The sequence below is a fragment of the Marmota marmota genome, unplaced genomic scaffold (genome assembly GCF_001458135.2).
Source record: "Marmota marmota marmota unplaced genomic scaffold, marMar, whole genome shotgun sequence".
Taxonomy (NCBI): Eukaryota; Metazoa; Chordata; class Mammalia; order Rodentia; family Sciuridae; genus Marmota; species Marmota marmota.
The window spans coordinates 4007199-4027268 of NW_026000001.1; the positions used below are offsets into that span (position 1 = coordinate 4007199).

At 56.7% G+C, this 20070-nt stretch overlaps 1 protein-coding gene and 1 long non-coding RNA gene across 2 annotated transcripts in view; one reads left to right on the forward strand and one right to left on the reverse strand.

Moving 5' to 3' along the window:
- LOC107156892 (actin-85C-like) overlaps window positions 1-2453 on the reverse strand; it is a 26330-nt gene extending 23877 nt beyond the window's left edge. The window contains exons 1-2 of the mRNA XM_048807616.1: window positions 2440-2453; window positions 173-314 (exon numbers count right to left, since the gene is read on the reverse strand). Of these exons, the coding sequence (XP_048663573.1) occupies window positions 173-314; window positions 2440-2453 (156 nt within the window). The remainder of the gene's footprint in view (window positions 1-172; window positions 315-2439) is intronic.
- Window positions 2454-2919: 466 nt separating this feature from the next.
- LOC125618122 lies at window positions 2920-4185 on the forward strand. The gene is made up of 3 exons (XR_007349372.1): window positions 2920-3198; window positions 3745-3871; window positions 4078-4185. It is a non-coding gene; the product is annotated as an uncharacterized LOC125618122 (long non-coding RNA).
- The last annotated feature ends 15885 nt before the right edge of the window (window positions 4186-20070 follow it).

The window sequence follows — 20070 nt, forward strand, 5'->3', positions numbered from 1 at the left end:
GGGGGGGGGGGGCGCCCAGCCAGCCTCGCGTTACCAGCCAAGAGCGCAGGATTCCGACACATGCCCACCTGCCCCGAGGACTTCTTTGGCCAGCCGGTGGGAGAGGGGATGGCTGCATGGGCCTATGGGTTATGTAACCCCAGGGGGGATGCCCTTTGCCCTTGCCACTCACGTCATGCCGGAGTTTGCCCAGGATGGTTGGGAAGACGGCGTAGGGAGCCTCGCATCCTGCGAAGCCCAGCTTGCTGAAGCCTGAGCCGTAGTCACAGATAACTGGCACTTGGCTCTCTGGGCGGTGTGGGACCTGGCTGTGCCTGCAGGGGAGACCACACGTTAGTGACACCATGTGCAAGGCACTGTCCTTGGGGCAGGTGCTGTGCCAGGTGGGATGCAGCTCTGAGCAACCAGGGCTCAAGGAGCCCAGCAAGAGGCAGTGCCCCGTGGCCTGCACCCCGAGGAGGCTCAGAGGCCTCCTCCTCCGGGGGCTTTCCTGGCTCCCGGGCCCTGTGGGAGCCTCTCTCCTCTGCTTTGCGTCTAGAGAACTTTCCCCGGATGTTCACAAGTGTGGACTCCGCGAGAAGAGGTGGAGGAGGGAGTCACCCCCACAGACTCGCCCCCACTGGCCCAGTGACATTGTGGAAAGTCCATGTTCAATCTATTTTTATAGATGAAGTTTGAGGTTTTTTTAAAGTTTTTTTTTAAGATGGACACAATATCTTTATTCATTTTTATGTGGTGCTGAGGATTGAACCCAGTGCCTCCCATGGGTGAGGCGAGCGCCCTGCCACGGGGCCCCAGCCCGGCCCTGGATGAAGTTTTAAAGAATCGATTGCCCTCAGGAGTGAGCGAGCCCAGGTCCTCTTTGGGATGTTGCACTTTCATTAAGTCCTGACCATGACAAATGTTCTTTTCACTTAAAAGAGACTTTGGTTCTTTTTGGAAGGTTTACGTGCTTATGGTAGAAAACTGAACCGTGAGGGAAGAGAGCCCTGCCCAGTCCCGGCTAATCAACAACCACTCTGTCACCTTCCAGTTCCCACGTGTGACGGCGAATGGTCACCTAGCACCTCTGTGGGCAGCTGCCCGCAGTCCGATTCTGGGGACACCAGGGCATCCAGTTGGCCTTGGTCTGTGGCTCCAGCCCACCCCCACCTCCCAGGTTCAGCCAACACCGTGTTGAAAATAACTGGAAAACTTTGCACCTGCACTGAGCATGTGCAGACTTTTTCATAATTTTTCTTAAGTAATACAGAACAACAACCATTCACCGGGTATTTAGATGCATTCAGTGCTCCAAGTCGTCTAAGGACGGTGCATACAGCAGGGTGGGGCAGGTTCCCTGCTGAGGTCACGTCCTGTTCTGAAGGGCCTTGAGCATTGCTGGACTTGGGCATCTGAAGGGCCTGGAACCAACCCTCTGTGGATACAGAGGGACGGCCACACGGGCATCATAGGATACACGTGGACTTTCACATCATGTTGTCATTAAACCCTCTGACATCCCGATGCTGTTAAGTGTGCTATGGAAACATTTTAAGTCCAGCCACATGTCATTTGACAGGAAGGTATATCCTGGGAACATGTCACACGTCGTGAAGTGGTCGGTCACTGTGAGACCTTACATGCTCTAAGCTCTGATGATGTTGTCAGGTGACACTCCTAGGATCCCCCCCACCCCGCACATGCAATGCCATCCCACAACTGGGTCTGCTGCCCAGTGCCCTGCCTCGTCTGTCCACTGTGTCTGGCCATGATCCACAGTGGGGTGTTTGGGCCCAGTTTTATTTTATGTTTTACGGTGCTGGGAAGGAGCCCAGGGCCTCGTGCATGCCAGTCAAGTGCTAACCACTGCACCCCAGCCCCTGGTCCAAATGTTTTGGTCATTTTAAGTACCTTGTGAATGTCCTTGCCCGCCAGGCTCCATCTGCATGATGGACCGTCCCCTCAACATGCACCTCCTCGGAATGACTAGTTGGAAGACCAAGAGTTTTTAAAGGGTCCCTGGACATCTGCCAAATTGCTTTCAGAAGCCTTGGTCCCTTGCCACGGCCATGTCTAGGCACGCTCCCCCTGAGCTCTCATCATCTGCACACGCCGGCCCCCTGCACAGCAGGCACCTGCGGGGGGTCCCAGGGGAGGGAGGGCCTGGGCCTGCTGCAGTGAGGCCTGAGATTTGGGGGAGTTTGCAGCAGGGGAGGCTTATGTGACTTCCCTGCCCTGTTCCTCAGCCAGGAGGGCCCCGCATAGCAAGTGCTGCCACAGTTTCAGTCTTCCCTGGGGTCCAGGTGGCCTGGTTCCAGGATGCCCACAGATACCAAAGCCCGCAGTGCACAGGTCCCTGGTGTAACATGACACAGTGTCTGCGTATGACGTGCCCACAGCCTCCCTCTGCATTAAGTCAACTCTGGATTACTTACAAAGCCCAGTGCAATGCTGTACGGTTGGATGGTCATTCTACTATATGATTTAGGGAACTGACCAGAAAAAATCTGAACATGTTCAAAACACCTACAATTAAAAAGTATATTTGCTATTCCAAGTTTTATTGAATCCACATATGCAAAACCCACGGAAGCGGAGGCTGCTGGATGACTAGGAAGGATCATCTCAATGTGCAGGGCCTGCCCCAGGGAACCACTGGGCAGCAGACCTGGGGCAGGAACCCTCGAGCACACACTTCCACCAAGCCTGGTGCAGTCGGGTCTGGAAATAAAATGGTTCTGGGGCTGGTCTGCTGCCGTCCTCTCGGTTTGGTACCTAGTGCTGGCGTCCAGGGCACCAGCTCCCAGACAGGGTGGCTCTCCCCTTTGGTTGTCTGAAACCATCTCAGGCTGGCTTCCTTTTCCTTCCACCTCGTGAGCAGGAGGAGGAAATGGGGCTGTAACTGCACTGCCCTCCCCAGGCTGACCATGATCACCTCTCTCGAGTGGGACAAAAGCCAGCTCAGAGCAGGGGACCTGACTCAGGTGGGCTGGGTCCCTGAGCTCACCCACGGCTGTAGAGCCGGGCAGAGCTGCCAGCCCAGGGTGGGGCGTCCGACCGTACTGAGCCTGTAGACCTGGATCCTCAGCCTCAACACAGAAGTAAGGATCTACGGGAACAGAAAACTGAAGACAAGGTCAGCTCTCAGAAGGGGAACCACTGACCCCAGGACTGACCAACAAACGGAAGGAAAGACTGAGTCACGCAGAACTTCAGGTACTGTGCTGGGCACGCAGTGAGTGCCAGAGAGGACTGGAGGTGGACAGGGGAAGGGGGGAGAGGTGGGGCCCCTGGACGCCAGGTTCCTCTAGGTCACAGCTTCTGTCTGAAGCAGCTGCTGGGATGGAGAGTGGTGGCCGGTGACCTCGTGGGCTGCGCTGGGGTGACTGTCAGCCGTTAACCTCCGTTGACCATACAAGCCCTCCCCATCGCCACCCTCTCCCGCCCCATGTGCTCTGGCACACATCTTCGACCACAGTGCTAAAGCAGCTGGACCCGTAGCCACCAGACGGAGCCCTGGCTGGCAGCTTCACGGTGCCAGGTCTGCCGTACCACCTGGAGTGGCCTCGGGCCAGGCAGAGGATGAGCGCAGGGCACGCTGGCTGCACCCTGGGTGGGTCTGCTCAAGCCTCCTCCTCTCACCAGCACCTCTGCGGAGATCAGCAAAACCGTCGCCTTCCTACCATCCCACCTGCTGCGGTCTCCCCACTTCCCGAGGATGTGCCTCAGCCTGGCGGGCCACCTTTTCCCTTCTTTCCGTAGGACCATCTGTGGTCACATCGAGTGGCCCATCCACGGGTGTTGGCACCTACCCCTCCACCCAGCTTGTCAGGAGGAGCTGCCTGGGACGGAAACCCTGCTGGGGGCTGGACCAGTATGGGGTGTTGCGGTGAGTGTGTCCCCCAGAAAGACCGTGGAGACCCTTGCCCTGGTCTGCGAAGGCGAGTCCTCAGCTCCCCAAAGCCCAGGAGACAATGCAGCAACCATCAGAGGAGAACGATCGGATTATGAGCGCCATGATCTAATCAGCGGGATAATCCCACTTGTGAATTAATAATTTGTTTTTTGATTAATTTTTATCGGCTCTTGTCCCAGGTGCCTTACTTGCTCTGCTTCCCAGCGGCCGTGTCCTGAGCCGCTCCATTCCACCATGCCCTTCCGCCACGACCTTCCGCCACGACCTTCCGCCACGACCTTCCGCCACGACCTTCCGCCACGACCTTCCGCCATGACGCTCTGCCTCCCGTCAGGCCCAGAGCCATGGTGTCAGCTGTCCATGGACTGAACCTCTGAAACTGTGAGCCCCAAATAAGCTTTCCCCCTCTAAGTTGCTCCTCTCGGGGTGTCTTGGTCACAGCAATGAAGGGCTGACCAACACAGTGAGCTCATTCAGAAATAGGGTCCCTGCCAATGTCATCAGGTTAAAATGAGGTCGTGGTGGATGGGGGTGGGCCCTAATCCTGTTCATCTGCATTAATTAGTGTCACTCAATCTCCACGTGCTGCCTTAGGCCTTCACTGTCACTCACCATTATGTGAATAATTATTTGAATAATCAAAAGGAAACGCCTGGTCCTTTTCTCCCGCGAAGGCCACCTCCTCTGAACTTGGGCTGGCCGTCCTGCAGCGGTCCTGACAGAGCCGCTCTCACACACACACGTTCCTTCTCTTCCAATGTACTTTGTCTTAAGGATCCCTCCATCACACACTGGGTGTGGTTCGGGGGTTTGTGGGTAACAGAAGCTCCCCCGGTGAGGCGGGCACCGTGGAGGCAGCGTGGGGGGCCAGAGCCGGCAGCCCGGGCTCAGTGGCCACATCTCTGAGCTGCTATCAGCGCCTCGGGGTTTGCAGATTGGTGTTGGCGGTCACTAGAGATTGAAGCCAGATTTAAAGTTAGGCAGTCAGTGTAGTTAGGTAAATCGGGTCTAGTATCCAGTGAAATCTAAAATGGAGGCCATGCGGAGAATGACTCAGGGAAAACGCAGGACAACTCATGGAATGTTAATGAAGTCCCGAAAAGGCCCTAGGCCAAAGTCCATCCCAAAGAAGTGTCAATGGACAGCCCCCAGCAAAAAGGTGCTGACTCAGAAGTCCTTCCTGACCAGATTACTTGTTTGGCCCACCTGTGTCCCACCCCTCGGGCCTTCCCACCTACATTCCATCACCAAAACTATAAAAAGGGGAAACAACCGCACTTCCACGGATTCCACCCCTTGGGTCCCCTTCTTCCTCCGGGAGAAGTCTTTTCTGCTGTCCTTTAATAAACTTCTAATTTCTACTCTGACCTTGCCTCGGCGTGCTTCTTTGGTGTTATTCTTCAACATTGGGGAAGCAAGGACTCATCACCGGTCAACAGCGGTAACAAGATGACTCAAGATTGACCCGTATTTCTGCAGTGTGGGATTGCTGAGCCCAGAGATGAGCTCGTATCCTCTGGTAGCTACAGAATGTATTTAATTAAAAAAACGTGCTAGACTGAGATGGGGTGCAGGCAGCAGCAAAGGGCACAGGTCCTCTGCCAGGCAGAGAGGGGCAAGGTCCCCAGGAGGTTACTCAGCACTGACAGGTCTCAGTTTTAACATCTATAAAATGTGAACAATGTCCCAAGCAGTGTGGCACTCAGACGGCAGCTGGGGGAAACGGTAAGGATTGCTACTGTGACTTAACAAATTGTGATTTGGAAACAAAGTATCCCCAACAAGCTATTGCGCGCCTGATAAGTTTCTAAACAACTATCCCCAGAGACCTGAGGGGGCTGCCCCTCCACCTGGCACTAATGCCCAGAGCTGCCCCTGGGGCCAGCCAGGGTTTGGGTGAAGAGCTGCTGAGTCTGGTGAGCCAACCTGACACCATGTGGCTCCTCCACTGTTCTACAGGGAACGGAAAGCCCAAGGCATCCGTGGGTAAGTCAGCCGTGGGACAGCGTCCCTCCGTAGCCTGTTTCCCAGGCCTTGCACGCGGAGAGGGCCCTGCCCACAGTGCCCTTGGGCAGATCTCCAGCAGCGCTCCTGAGGGCTGCGGGATTTCCTAACCGCAGGCTGGAGCAGCCCTGCCAGAGCCTGTCCAGACCAGCTGGGCTCCCCCCCCCCAAGCCCCCTCCCCCCCTACTCACCCTGTCCTTGCCCCCGCCTGCGTCCTCTCCCACAGGTGCAGGAGGAGGCTGGGATCAGAGGTGCAGACCGGAGCAGGCTCATGTCTGGAGAAGTCCCCTTCCTCATAGACCTGCCATCTAGAAGTCCTCACATGGCACAGGGGACCAAAAGGGGACAACTCTGTGTCATCTCGTGGTGGACGAGGGGAGGAGCACAACAGGGCAAGATGGTGGTCTCCAGCCTCTCAGGCATCATCCACAGGACCACTGTAGATGTCACCACGGTGGGATTATGGCTCAGCATTGGGATGACGGGGACTTTCGGGTGGTGGCAGATGGATATCAGCTCCTAGGTCACATTCCCACGCCGTGTGCAGTGCTCCCTCTCCTAGAACTGCATTCTCAGGAATGTGAAGTGAGCCGGACACTCCCTGGCCAGAGGGAGTCAACTCCCTGGCCAGAGGGAGTCAGTGGGCGGGTTGCTCTGGGTGGCAGAGTAGGGCTGCTCCCTCAGTGTGACTGCCTGGGCCTGCCTCTGGTGGGATAATCCACGCATCCAGACACTCACACCCAGATCTTCCAAGTCCCTGAAATGGTTTCCTCACCAAGGAAACCACCAAGAAAGATCCAGTACTGTTTCCATCCACTTTTGCCCAAAATAATTTCTTCAAAACCGACAGGAAGACAGAAGCCAGACACACCAGCGTGTCGGGGTCACCTCCTGGTGCCGTCATGTCCCGCACCACCAGGCGCCTCCAGCCCACCTTCCAACCACGGCTGCTGGACGAGGCGCTCTTCCCACTGGGACTGCTGTGCCTGGGGGTCCAGGGCCTGGCGGAGTCCTGAGGCTGCAGAGAAGCCCTGGGCTTTGTAAGCTGTGCCCTGCTGTATATCCCCGCAGGGTGATCAGGATTACCACACCAAGGATCATCCCTGGGTTGTTTGGCTCTGTCTCCTGTCCCTTCCCTGTCTCTTCTGGTTAATTCAGATTTCCCAAAGGGAGAGGGTGAGGGTATTGAAGGGGCTTAAAATTGGAGACGTCAGCAGGCTGACTTGATTTGTAAGAGGAGGAGCCAGGGTAGATGGGTGAGTGGATGGGTAGATGGACAGGTGGATGGATAATGAATGGATTGAGAGATGGAAGGATCAACGGTTAGATAGGTGGTGGATAGATGTGTGACCATTTCTGTCTTTGGACCTCTTTCACCTCTTGGTTCTCAGTCCTGAACCTCACCTAGTCCGTTTGTTGGAAAGGAACGTGCCTCACTGTGGTGCTTTCCGGGAAAGAATTACCATACCCGCCTGCTGCCTGGGCAGACCTTTGACAGTCTTGACACCCTTTTATAACAAAGCACAAGTCAGTTACACAAATGTGCATGTTAAGTGATAAGAGATTTGGGCCTTGGCTGTGATTTGGGTTCCACAGGCCAGGCTGAAGGCCAAGTGAGTCACTTCCGCTGAAGTGTCTCTCTCCAAGCTGAAACCAAGATGTCACCAAACCTTCCTAGAAATCAGGAGAGGTCACAGCCAAGGGTCCTAAATGGCCATTTGCAGCTGACACGATGAGGTTCCCTCTGCTTTAATCCTTGCACGCTTTAATCTTTCAATCTTTTACAAAAAGCCACCTGATGTTCTCCAGTCCTGGGTCGTTTGGCTCAGTCTTCCTGTCCCTGCAGGCCTGGTGACTAAAGCACAAAGTTGGCTCTGTGCTCGTTTCTGCCTTTCTCAGCGCTGGCTGTGAAACCAACCTCCTCTCAGCCCAACAGAACACTGTCTGATGGAGGCGGTGCTGCCTGATTGTGAAACTGAGCGACAAAGCCCTGGAGACCTTCAGATGGCTGAGATTTTGTGCTCTGACACCTTTACCTGGCGGTTCTTGGATCGCTCTGGCATCAGAGAGCTGCCCGTGCCCCCCAGAGCCCACACACCCCTGATGCCCACAGGCAAATCAGTCCTCCTGGGAAACAGCTGTGGCTACTGTTGGCTCTTCCTAAGGGAATTGTGCCAAGATCCATGTGACGATGTCCCAGGACAGAGGCCACCCGTGACCGTAATGGAGTGATGACTGATTTCTCTGGTCTGGCTGCCAGCCTTGGGGCCTTCCAGTCTTATTTTGCCAGTTGGATCTGCCCTCGGCGAGATCAGCGCCCAGCCAGGGCTGCTCAGGCAAACCCTGCTGTCCCCAGGAGGGGCAGGAGGACTGTCCAGCAGCTGGAGGACAAAACTTGGCATCACCTGCTCCTTTCCTGGAAAGTGAGGCCTTCAGGAAGGGCAGCAAGGTCCCGGCTGATGCACCCGACAGCACAAGCCAGCCGTGGCCAGCCAACCCTCCCACCGGGGACCAGCCACCCGGGGGAGTGGCCAGTTGGCTCAGGTTTGCCTGGTTCCTCCCAGTTTTAATGTTCAACTATGTCGGGGAAAACCCCTCAGTCTTGGGAAAACGGACAGCCCTGTGTCTAGGATTCAAAGGCGGGGCTCTCCTGGGCTGCGGGGCAGGGGTGTGGGCTGATCCCGATCCCAGGGCATCACCCGGGAGGGATCTCCGACAGCTGGGAGTGTTGGGAGCTGTGGGGCCCAGGGGGCACCTGGGCCAACAGTCCCTCAAGGGACTGAGCACCACAGGGGGGTGTCCTCTTTAGGCCACTGTGCTCTGGACCCAGCACCCCTGTCCCCACAGTTGCCAGCCCTGTGCCTCCAATTCAGTGTGAGGTTGGGGCTACCTGAGCCGGGATGAGCAGTCTCCTCCCCACAAAGCTCCAGAAGACCGTAGCACGAGCCCTCGTGGCAAGAAACAGAGGCAGCCAGGTCTGGGCTGGGGCACCAAGGGCAGGGCTTAGTCTCATTTATTTTATTTTGTATTATGATGCATAGCAAGATAAATGCAAGTTCAAGTTCATGGCCACCATAAGACAGCGAGCTTCACCCACTGGATCTCCTGCCATCCAAGACAGCCAGCACTGAAGCTTGTGTCAGTAATTCTCTCGCTCCCTTTATACCTGGGTACATCCCTACAGACGATGCCTGGGTCTGAGCTTTCTGTGAGTGGCACGCCACCCTGGGTGTGTCTCCCGAGACGTGCTGGCTTCATCCAGCCCCTGCGGTTCCTGCATGCTGACAGGTGTGGCTGTGGGGTTTCCACTGCCGTATAGTACTCCACGTACCATCACGTGGATCTGCAAGCACACCTCAGAGGCACTGTGGGTATGACTGCAGACCACCGTGATAAAGCAAATACCAAGAAAAGAGAGTTGCATGCATGTTTTTTGGTTTCCCAGTTTATATAAAAGTGAAGTTCACACTGTATTCCATTAAGTGTGCAATTGTAAGGGTAAAAGAAATTGAAGTTAAAGTGTAAAAGACCGGGCATTGTAAAGTTTCTAAGCTGCAAGGCCTGAGTTAAAATGTAAAGGACCAGGTATTGTTAAGTTCTTATGCTACACGTAAAACCTGAAATTCCTGTAGCTGTTAAGACAATAGTTGGAACCGCCCAGTAAATATTTCCCCTGACCAACTGGTTATTTAATAACCTAGGACCCTGTGTAGCCTTGCATGTAGACATCGCAGGGCCTAAACCAATCAGTTTGAATGTACCTCCCCCCTTAGAACTCACCTATCACTCCCGCCCGACCTGTTCCCGCCAATGAATGAACTAATCATGTTTAGGAGTTGTTTGATTTTCCCCGCAGTGTACGATGATTTGTTAAAGGAGACTGTGATGTATGTAAAGTCCCCGCCCTCCCCAAAAAGTGTACTTAAGCAGCGCTCAGCCCCTGCTCGGGGCTCTGGGCTGCTCTCCCTTCTTGAGTGAGCACGGAGCCCCAGCGTGCTGAATTGGATCCTCAATAAACCCCTTTTGCTGTTGCAGGAGCCGCGGTCTCTTGGTGGTCTCTTCCTCCGACGTTGGCCGGACCCTTACACAATAGCATTATTTCTAAAAACCAACATGCAAGTCTTAATTTAAAATGCACTATTGTTAAAAATTATTAACGACCGTCAGAGTCTGCAGCGAGTGATCTCTTTTTTGATGCAGAGTCTGGAAGCTGCTGGTTGCTGTGGAGTGGTGGTGGTTGCCCAAACCTGGGGTGCTGCTGCCATTTCTTGATAAGATGGCGGTGAAGTTTGCCGTGTTGGTGACTCCTCCCCAGCGCCCTCAGCAGGAGTGCACCCATCTCAGGAAGCCACCTTCTCGGCTGGGGCTAAGCAGCAGCTCACCCTGCCTCGTGTCCCGGTGGCAGCTTGTCACATCTGCCAGCCCCACTCCTTCGTGACTTGCCATTTCCACCACACCTTCAGTTATCCCCCCACTCACGCCCAGAAGCATCCGAGTATCTGTGAGGACTGGGACCAAATTCTTCCCGACTCCTGCTCCTGGTGAGAGGCTGACCTCCTCCCACGGAGCACAAGTGTTCTCAATGGCGTCTAGACTGGTGGATCCTTTCCAGAAGGTTGGCGATCTACTTGCCCCAGATCCTCCAGGGGACTCCCTTTCTGCAGCGCCTGGAGCCATAAGAAAGGTATTTCTTAATAGTTTGACTTGAAAGTCAAACTGCTCCCAGTCCCAGGCCTGCTGGGAGCACTTCATGATGGAAGTGTGGGACCGTCCATCTCCATCAAGTGGACGTGGAATCTCCAGTTACAGGTGGCACACAGACGCTGCTCCTCAGGCTTTGTGTCGCGCTCACAGCTCAGACAGGAATGCAGTAGAATTCCCGAGGGCCCTGGACGCTCAGAGGGCAGTGAGCAGCGGCTGACCTCCAAGCCCAGCAGCACCAGTGCCCTGGGGACAGCCTGCCCTGACTTCTCGCTGTGGTGTCCTAAGTGCATCCGGGTCCCACAGAAGCCCACGCTGCCTGCACCGGACACCGCTGCTCAGTGCCCACTGCTGACGGGCTGGGGATCTCGATGGAGCTCCCTGCGCGGCCTCTCCAGGACCAGGCGCTGCTTCACCTGCACCTTCGTGTCCCGGAGCCCCTCTGTCCTCGAGCTCATGGATGGGCCTCTGCCAGCTTCCGGCTCTTCTGCAGCCGCTCTCCTCTCAGCCTTTGTAGACGCGGAGGGAGCTAGCACCCTGCTCCCGGTCAGGCTTTGGCTGAGGAGGTGCGCTGGCCAGGTCTTCCATCCAGACCAGGGATGCTGCCCGGCCAGAGGCTGCTTTCTCCCTGAGGTCACCCACTCCACTTGCTTCAAGGGCCTTTCCCTTGGCTGTGTGGGCGGTGGGCACGGGCCGAGCCTCCAGCCCCGCCCAGCTGCCGGTGCCTGCCCGGGCGGCTTCATCACCCCGATGTTTGCTCCACACTGGGAGAGGTGAGGCTCTTCCTTCCACTGGAGCATTCAGAGACTTTTATCTAATCGGCCTCATTTCCATATTGTGTCTCAGGGGACCAGGAGCCCAGGAGAGGGCGGGTGGAGGAGCCACCTGTGGGGGGGGGCACTCAGAACACAGCTCCATCTCACAGGGACACTGTTCACAGTGCCCCCGAGTTATCATGGAGCCCTCGCTGGTCACAGATCACCCTCACAGGTACCAATAATGACAAAGATTGGAATCTCGCGGAACTACCAAAACGTGACACAGAGACTCGGGAGGAGCCTGGGCTGTGCACAAACGGTGCCAGTGCCAGGCTTTCCCAACCTCCACCCTGCGGAAAGTGCAAGGCCCGTGGCCTGGGCCTGCAACAGGACCTGCTCTAGTGACCCAGGCCCGGCGTCCACTGGTGACCAGACCTGTGGGTCCTCTTGAGCCAAGGGATGATCCGAGTAGCCACACAGAGTGGGGACAACGCCCATCTTTACGTGGAGGGCTTGACGGTGTGCAGTGGGACCAGAGCTGAGTTCTGGGGCCTCCGGGTGGCTCAGCCCCTTCCCCGTTACAGCACCCAGCTCCTCCCCTAAACAGACGCTTGTTACTCTGTTATTTAGGTAATCTGGGCTGCAGGGTCACCAGCTTGTGCTCCCCGGTGCTGGGCAAGCTGGCTTGGGCCTTATGACATCACTTCCTCTCTCATTTATCTTCCAGTACAGGAGAGAGCCCAGGCCTCTCCCAGGCTGGGCAAGCACAGTACCCCAGCACACAGGTGCTTAGACTAGAGTGTTTGTGTAAGTAATGCAGGCATGTGTGGACAACACAAAGCCCTCTGAAGGCCGTCCTAGAGAGTCTTTCTCAGTCTCCCACCCAGGATTCCAGTGTCTGTACCCCAAGAGAGCCCACCGCACGCTCAGGAAGTGGCGCAGGAGTTTGAGGCTGGTTCAACTGTGCCTGTGCACATGCTGCCCCTGGTGGCAGCTCCCGGGAGTGCAGTCTCATGGAACGTGGTTTCTGTCCAAGTTCTGGAAGTTAATTGCTTCACGTTAAGTTCCAGACAATGAGGACATCAACCTTTATACTCAGTCCGACTGTGTAACAGCTTTACAACATTCAGACAAGTTCCCAAAGCATAACAACAAAAGGGAGAGGAGTTTTATCGTACACATTCAACTAAAACGTGCAGTTGTGGTCCTCCGAGTGCCGAGGGGCAGTCTCTGTCCTGTAGGGGGAGCCCAAGGAGTGCGGGGCCGGCGGGCCAGTCTGCTTTCCCACCCCACCCCATGGCCAGCGAGGTCCACCCGCTGCTGGCTGCGTGGGCCAGCCCAGGCCCCTGCAGCAGGGGTTACTGTCAGCCTGGGAGAGGCACCACCCTTGGACGGATTTTCTTTGTTCTTTTTACATATCTATGTATTTAGTTGTTGATGGACCTTTATTTTATTTATTTGTATGCAGTGCTGAGAATCAAACCCAGTGTCTCTGCCACTGAGCCCCAGCCCTAGCCCCTGGACAGATTTTCTGTCTTGCATCCCTACTATGTGCTAGACATTCTTTCTGGCCAGAAAAGACACTTGACAGTTTTGAACTTGGCGTTTCCAGTTAGGACACGAAGTCACAGTGATCACCAGCATTCTGTGCCCCAAACAGCTGCTGGTCTTTCCAGCTTCTGCTCCTGAGCCCCCCGTCCAGGGGGCCACTCCACGCTCCCGTTCAAACCTGGCTGCTCAACTGCAAGTGGCTTATTTCAAAATGGACATCTCTTCCCTTCCTCCTCCTCCCTCCCTGATGGGGGGAAACAGACTCTTCCTGTCACAGGCTGAGCCGCCATGTCCTTCACGCCTGGAAGAGACTCGCTGCCCCAGAATAAAGGAACCCCAAGCCCAGGACCTGGAGCAGCGGCCCTCCGGGACCCGGGACGCACACTGATCAATCATGTCTCCTGACGATACTCATCTCCAGCCCTGTCCCACACGGCGATGGAGTCCCCGAGCTCCTCCTTTGCTAACAAATCAAGAAAACTTTTGCCTTTTTCTCAAAGCCTTGCCCTCATTGGATTGGCAATGGGGACAAGGACCCAGCTTTCCACATCAAAAAGTTGGCAGTTCTGGCTGCCCGAGGTTCACCACGGCCCCTCCACCTCCACCTGTGCCTGCTGATGCTGATGGGGCCACGCTGACTCCGCGAAGGACACCACAGGCGTACAGCCTGTCGTCTCCAGGAGGAGGGAGGAAAGAGGGTGCCCTGCTCTCCCCAGCCGAGGCCCTTGTGGGAACGTTCTCACGCTCAGCAGTTGCCTGGCCTGTCCCTGGTGAGAAAGGCAATGCTGGTGACACTGCAGTGAATGTCCCTGGGCAGAGCCAGCAGAGCCTCCCCTCCATAGACAGCCTTGGTGCAGAGGTGGCCGCTGCCCAGCCCCAGGGCGCTGGAGCCTGCATGGGAGCCCACGGCCCCAGCAGCCACCCCTACGGAGAGTCTTAGAAAACTAAACGGGGCCACAAAGCTAATGTTTCCATCAGAAAGTTGTTTTTAATGGCAAAAGGGCGTCCAGAGAAAAGAAGAACCATCCCCTACACTCAAGAAGACTCCCCAGGAGCACACTGCCCAGGAGCACGACACCCAGAGCACCATCTGCTCTCACCTCCACCAAGGTCTCTCCTCTCACCTCCACCATCGTCTCTGCTCTCACCTCCACCATGGTCTCTCCTCTCACCTCCACCAAGGTCTCTCCTCTCACCTCCACCATGGTCTCTCCTCTCACCTCCACCAAGGTCTCTGCTCTCACCTCCACCATCATCTCTCCTCTCACCTCCACCAAGGTCTCTCCTCTCACCTCCACCATCATCTCTCCTCTCACCTCCACCAAGGTCTCTCCTCTCACCTCCACCATCATCTCTCCTCTCACCTCCACCAAGGTCTCTCCTCTCACCTCCACCATCGTCTCTCCTCTCACCTCCACCATGGTCTCTCCTCTCACCTCCACCAAGGTCTCTGCTCTCACCTCCACCATCATCTCTCCTCTCACCTCCACCAAGGTCTCTCCTCTCACCTCCACCATCATCTCTCCTCTCACCTCCACCAAGGTCTCTCCTCTCACCTCCACCATGGTCTCTCCTCTCACCTCCACCATGGTCTCTCCTCTCACCTCCACCATCGTCTCTCCTCTCACCTCCACCATGGTCTCTCCTCTCACCTCCACCAAGGTCTCTGCTCTCACCTCCACCATCATCTCTCCTCTCACCTCCACCAAGGTCTCTCCTCTCACCTCCACCATCATCTCTCCTCTCACCTCCACCAAGGTCTCTCCTCTCACCTCCACCATGGTCTCTCCTCTCACCTCCACCATGGTCTCTCCTCTCACCTCCACCATCGTCTCTCCTCTCACCTCCACCATGGTCTCTCCTCTCACCTCCACCAAGGTCTCTGCTCTCACCTCCACCATCATCTCTCCTCTCACCTCCACCAAGGTCTCTCCTCTCACCTCCACCATGGTCTCTCCTCTCACCTCCACCATGGTCTCTCCTCTCACCTCCACCATCGTCTCTCCTCTCACCTCCACCATGGTCTCTCCTCTCACCTCCACCAAGGTCTCTGCTCTCACCTCCACCATCATCTCTCCTCTCACCTCCACCAAGGTCTCTCCTCTCACCTCCACCATGGTCTCTCCTCTCACCTCCACCATGGTCTCTCCTCTCACCTCCACCATCGTCTCTCCTCTCACCTCCACCATGGTCTCTCCTCTCACCTCCACCAAGGTCTCTGCTCTCACCTCCACCATCATCTCTCCTCTCACCTCCACCAAGGTCTCTCCTCTCACCTCCACCATGGTCTCTCCTCTCACCTCCACCATGGTCTCTCCTCTCACCTCCACCATGGTCTCTCCTCTCACCTCCACCAAGGTCTCTGATCTCACCTCCACCAAAGTGTCTCCTTTTACCTCCACCACCATCTCACCATCTCTCACCTCCACCATGGTCTCTGCTCTCACCTCCACCAAGTTCTCCCCTCACTTTGTCTATCATCTCTCCTCTCACGTCCACCAAGGTGTCTCCTCTCACCTCCACCAAGGTGTCTCCTCTCTCGTCCACCAAGTTCCCTCCTCTCTCGTCCACCAAGTTCCCTCCTCTCTCGTCCACCAAGGTCTCTCCTCTCACCTGTGCCATGGTCTCTCCTCTGACCTCTGCATTCCTCGGTGGGGCTGGATCACCTGTCAGCTTGATTCTGTTTATCGGCAGTGGTTGGTCTTGTGCGGGGACATGTTCCCTTCCTATTAGAAAAAGGATTCCCAAGACTTTAAGCAGTGAAAATCCCTCCTCCGGGGCAACAGGGACTAAACCAAGACCTAGGCAGCGCCTGAGCCCTCGCAGCCCCACGTCTCTCCACCAAGGAGCCGACCGCCCGTGTATCCGAGTTACCCCGTAATGAAACCCTCAAGGAACCTGACGTCTCAAAACCCGGGCCATCCCCAAGGAGGCCACCCACCTTCCTGCCCTGCCCAGCAAGGCCACTGGCACCAGGCTCCTGCCCTGGTGGCCCTGGCATGCCTACGCACAACAATCGCTGTGTGCTGTGACCCAGCCGTGACCTCAGGGCTTTGCCTGAGGGGACACCAGGCCCTGCCTGGAGGGGGCCTGAGTGCTGCCCTTCGGGCTGGACACTTTCGTTTCTGTTTGTCCTAGATTGACCTCACTGTCTAGGAGCCTGTGGCCCCCCAGGGCTCTGTCCTGCCACAGGATGTGGAAAACCCCGCAGCCTGGGTCTGGGGGGGCAGGAAAGCTGACTTGACAAGCTCCAGCCGCTGGGCAGCGCAGCCCTTGCCCTGAACAGGGAGGAGAGATGACCCACAGCGACCTGAGAGAGGAGAGTGCCACAGAGGCGGGCAGGCCGGGCACACAGACAGGCCAGGCAGGGGCAAGGGGGACAGGGGCGCGGTTACCGACCGCACTGTGGCTGCAACGCTGGCCAGCTGGGAGTGGGCGGGCAGTCAGCAGGGAGAAGGCCACATGCCCCCTTCAGGACAGGTCAGCCCCTCTGGAACCTGGGCTTCCACAGGACCCTAGACGGCCTCTGCACACGAGGGCGCTGACCAGGGGGTCGCGATGGAACAGCCGGCTTCGCCACCCTAGCTTCCTGACCCTTCTCCATAAGCCCCTGCTGACGCCATCCCGGGACCTGGGAGAAACCGCCCTCTGGCTGCTGAAGGCACTCAGGGGTGCGGGTGCTGCGTCCCAGGACCATTAGAATTCGACTCCAGCACAAAGTAGGAAGGCCCCGCCGGACGAAGCCGAGAGCACCAACATCTCTCCTCTCACCTCCACCAAGGACTGTGGGGCACACAGTGGGGCCACACAGTGGGGCCATGGCTCTGGGCAGCCAGCATGGTCGCACCTGCCACCAAGGCCACGAGGCTCCCCTCTGTCCGTCTGCCTGGGGACTCCTGCGCGGTCACCTCCTCCGCCCCTGAACATCTCTGCAAAAGCCACTGCCTCGGGCTGGCCTAGTGGCCCTGCTGTTGCTGCTGTCCCTCGCTCCAGCCTGCAGTCCCCCTGCGGCCCTCCCAAGGTCCACCTCCCTAGGGCCCAGCCTGGGTGTGGCCTGCTGCACTGCCCTGCTCGGCCCTCCTCCCTCCTCAGGAGAGGTGCTGGCCTGGAAGGCGGGTGTGCATCTTGGGTGGCCTCTCACCCCTGAGTGACCAGGAGAGACAGGGCTTGCTGTTTCCGGTCCCCGCAAGGCTGGCCCTCTGTGTCCTTCCACGTCAATGTCCCGCCTGGGCACCTGGAGAACACCCCACCCTCTGCTTCTTCTGAGGCGATGGGATGACCATGGAACCCCGCAGCGCTGGCCCCGTGGCCAGGCTTCCTTGGCTCCATCTGGGGGTCACCGATGCTGCTGGGCCGCTGTCCTGCCCCACTGGTCCCTTCTCGCTGTGTGGCCTCCATCCCCCGCTGTACCACATTCGTTCTTCTGTGGTGGACGTTTAGGTCGTGTCCATTTCCTCCTATTTCTGGTGATGGCCCTGTACTCTCTTGTGCTGTCTCTGGAGGGGCGTCATTGTCTCACCCTGGGGACGTGCCCTGACGTCGGGCTGCTGGCCAGCGACAGGAGGGCTTGGCCTTGAGGCATGGCCATGTGGTTCCCCCAAGAGGCTGCCCACCTGGAGGACAGAGAAAGTCTCCAGAGAAGGATGGCACCTGGACGGCAGAGCTCCGCAGTGGGGACATGTCCCCCGCAAACCAGGAGCCCGTTCAAGGCCCAGGTGATGGGCAGTCTAAAGGCACATGGTGGGAGAGTGACGTGAGAAGGTTCGCAGCCACGATCCTCAACCCCCAGGATTGGTGATGGTGGCAGAGCCTGAGGCTGAGCGGTCAGCAGCTGGGCACACTCCTGCAGGACGGCTCTGCAAGGGGTGGCCGTGGCAGCTCTGGCCATGGCGACCATCAGATGGAACCTCCGGCTCTGTTGATCATGTTCTTAGGACAGACCAGGGACCCCGCAGTGAACCCAACAACCCTCTCAGGGTTACCACTTGTACCCTTAGGAGCCAGGGCAGAGTGCCCTCTCTCCTCGCCCAGGGAGGCCCGAGGGCCCCTGTCACTCTGGCGCAGCCGTAGAGCTCCTGGTGGCTCTAATTTCCCAATGGCCAGTCATGTCCAGCCCATCCCATGTGCTCAGGGGTCATCTCGTTCGAGGCTGCCTCCTCCTACAAGGATTCCCAGGCGGTCACCTCCGTCCGGGTCATGAGGGCCCTTCTGCACTCTGGGCTGAGTCCCTGCAGTTGGGAGGGCCCACGTCAGCACCGTCCCCGTCCCCTCTTGTGAGCCGCCCCTCACCCTCTGCACGTTTTCTTTTTTGCGTTAAGTCCTTGATTTCATCAGAAGCCAATTTCTGTTTGCGACGAGTCCTCTTATCACTCATCGTAACCTTGTCTGACCCAAATCATTCCTTTGCTTTTTTAAAAAAGATTTTGCTTGCTTTTCCCATGTAGATTAGCAATCCACCTCAATTTTATATGATGTGAGTCAAGAATCAAAACTCATTTCTCCATTTGAGCCTATATTTGACCCAAACGTTTTGGTATTTAAAATTTTTCGTTGGTTTATTGAAAAGATCCTTCTTCCGATTGCTGTGGTGTGGGGACCCCTGAGTCTCCAGGTTCCTAGACGTGGCCATCCTGTCTTAAACAAGACCAAGTACGGTCTCCAGTGTAAGCAAGTCTCCGACAATGGTAAGGTTTTATTGTGGACTTTGGTGTTTTAGTAAGTGGTATAAAAATCTTTACTTTCCCATTTGCTCAGAGCGCACTGAGCCCCAGGGGGCGCTGGATCCACCACCAGCAAGTTCAAGGGCCTATGCTGGTGTTTCACAGTGATCACTTAACAAGTCCCCTTCTGCTTTTCAACACTGTGACTAAGTTTTGAAAAGCAGAAGGGGACTTGTTAAGTGAATCTACCTAACAGAATCCCACCAAGCTCTCAGAACCAGGGCCGTCGCTGACGTGGAGCGACAGGTCATTTCTCAGACAGTGACAAAGCTGCAGGCAGCTGAGCAGGTGGCTGTCATCCCTGTTTCCAAAGATCCTCCTGGAGACCTGAACCTGTGTGTCCATCCCTGGATGGTGACCAGGGCTGGCTCCAGGCAGGGCGGGCGCTGCTCTGAACCTGGTGGGGGCGACAGTGGGGGGGCACTGTGACGCATTATGTTTCTTTAAATTTTATTTTGGGGTAGTCTGCACAATTTTAAAAGTGCACGCACTGCCCCACGTGGTAACAGAATTCCACGTGGTGATGACGCTGAGTAGGAGTCAGCCCCGGGAACGCTCCCAGGTTGCCTCCGGCTCTTGGAGAGCTGCCGAGAAGGTTCCGGCAAGTCCTCTGCTGGGTCAGAGTTCTCATTTCCCCAGGATAAACCTCCAAGAGTGCAGTCACTGTGCATTCGCAGCTTTTAAAAATCGCTAGTGAAAGAAAATCCGCAGAAAACCAAAGCACGGCCTGGCCGCGTGCCCGGGAGAGGCCCAGCCGTGGCAACGCTGCTCCCGCTGTCCCTCTGGATGAGGGCCTCCTGCCGTGTTCCTGCACGCCCAGGCCACACTCCCTGGGCCGACCTCCAGGTCCACCCCCATCCTGGGAGGGGCAGGTAGACCTGTGCAGGTCTGTCCAGGCTCACTGGTTGGCCGCCTGAGCTGGGACTGTGCACTGTTGGTGTCTGGCCTTGTGGTCGCAGGAGAAAGTGCACAGTTTTCAGACCTTCACTGGTCATTAGTAATTTTTTTAAATACATTTAGTTGTAGGTGGACACGATATCTTCATTCATCTCTATGTGATGCTGAGGCTCGAACCCAGGGCCCCACACGTGCCAGGCGAGTGCTCCACCACTGAGCCCCAGCCCCAGCCCAGTTTTTTAAAAATTTTATTTCTGAATGACAGAAACTGGACAGCCGTCCCCCGGTGACTGAGTCCAGGCGCTCTTTTCCTTATAGAAAAAGGCGTGGTGTTTGCACAGGACCTGGGCAATCGCGCGGCTCCCCTGGGACAGCTCAGCGCCCAGCCCGGCAGGGCGTCTCCTACACGGTGGTTACTCAGCGTTGCTCGGGGCATGATGACGAGTCTCTCGTGTGTGACCAGCCAGGCTGACGCCCACTCATTGTTTCCCATCGGGGCTGTCTGGGTGGAGGAGGCAGAACCCGGGGAACGAGCCCAACG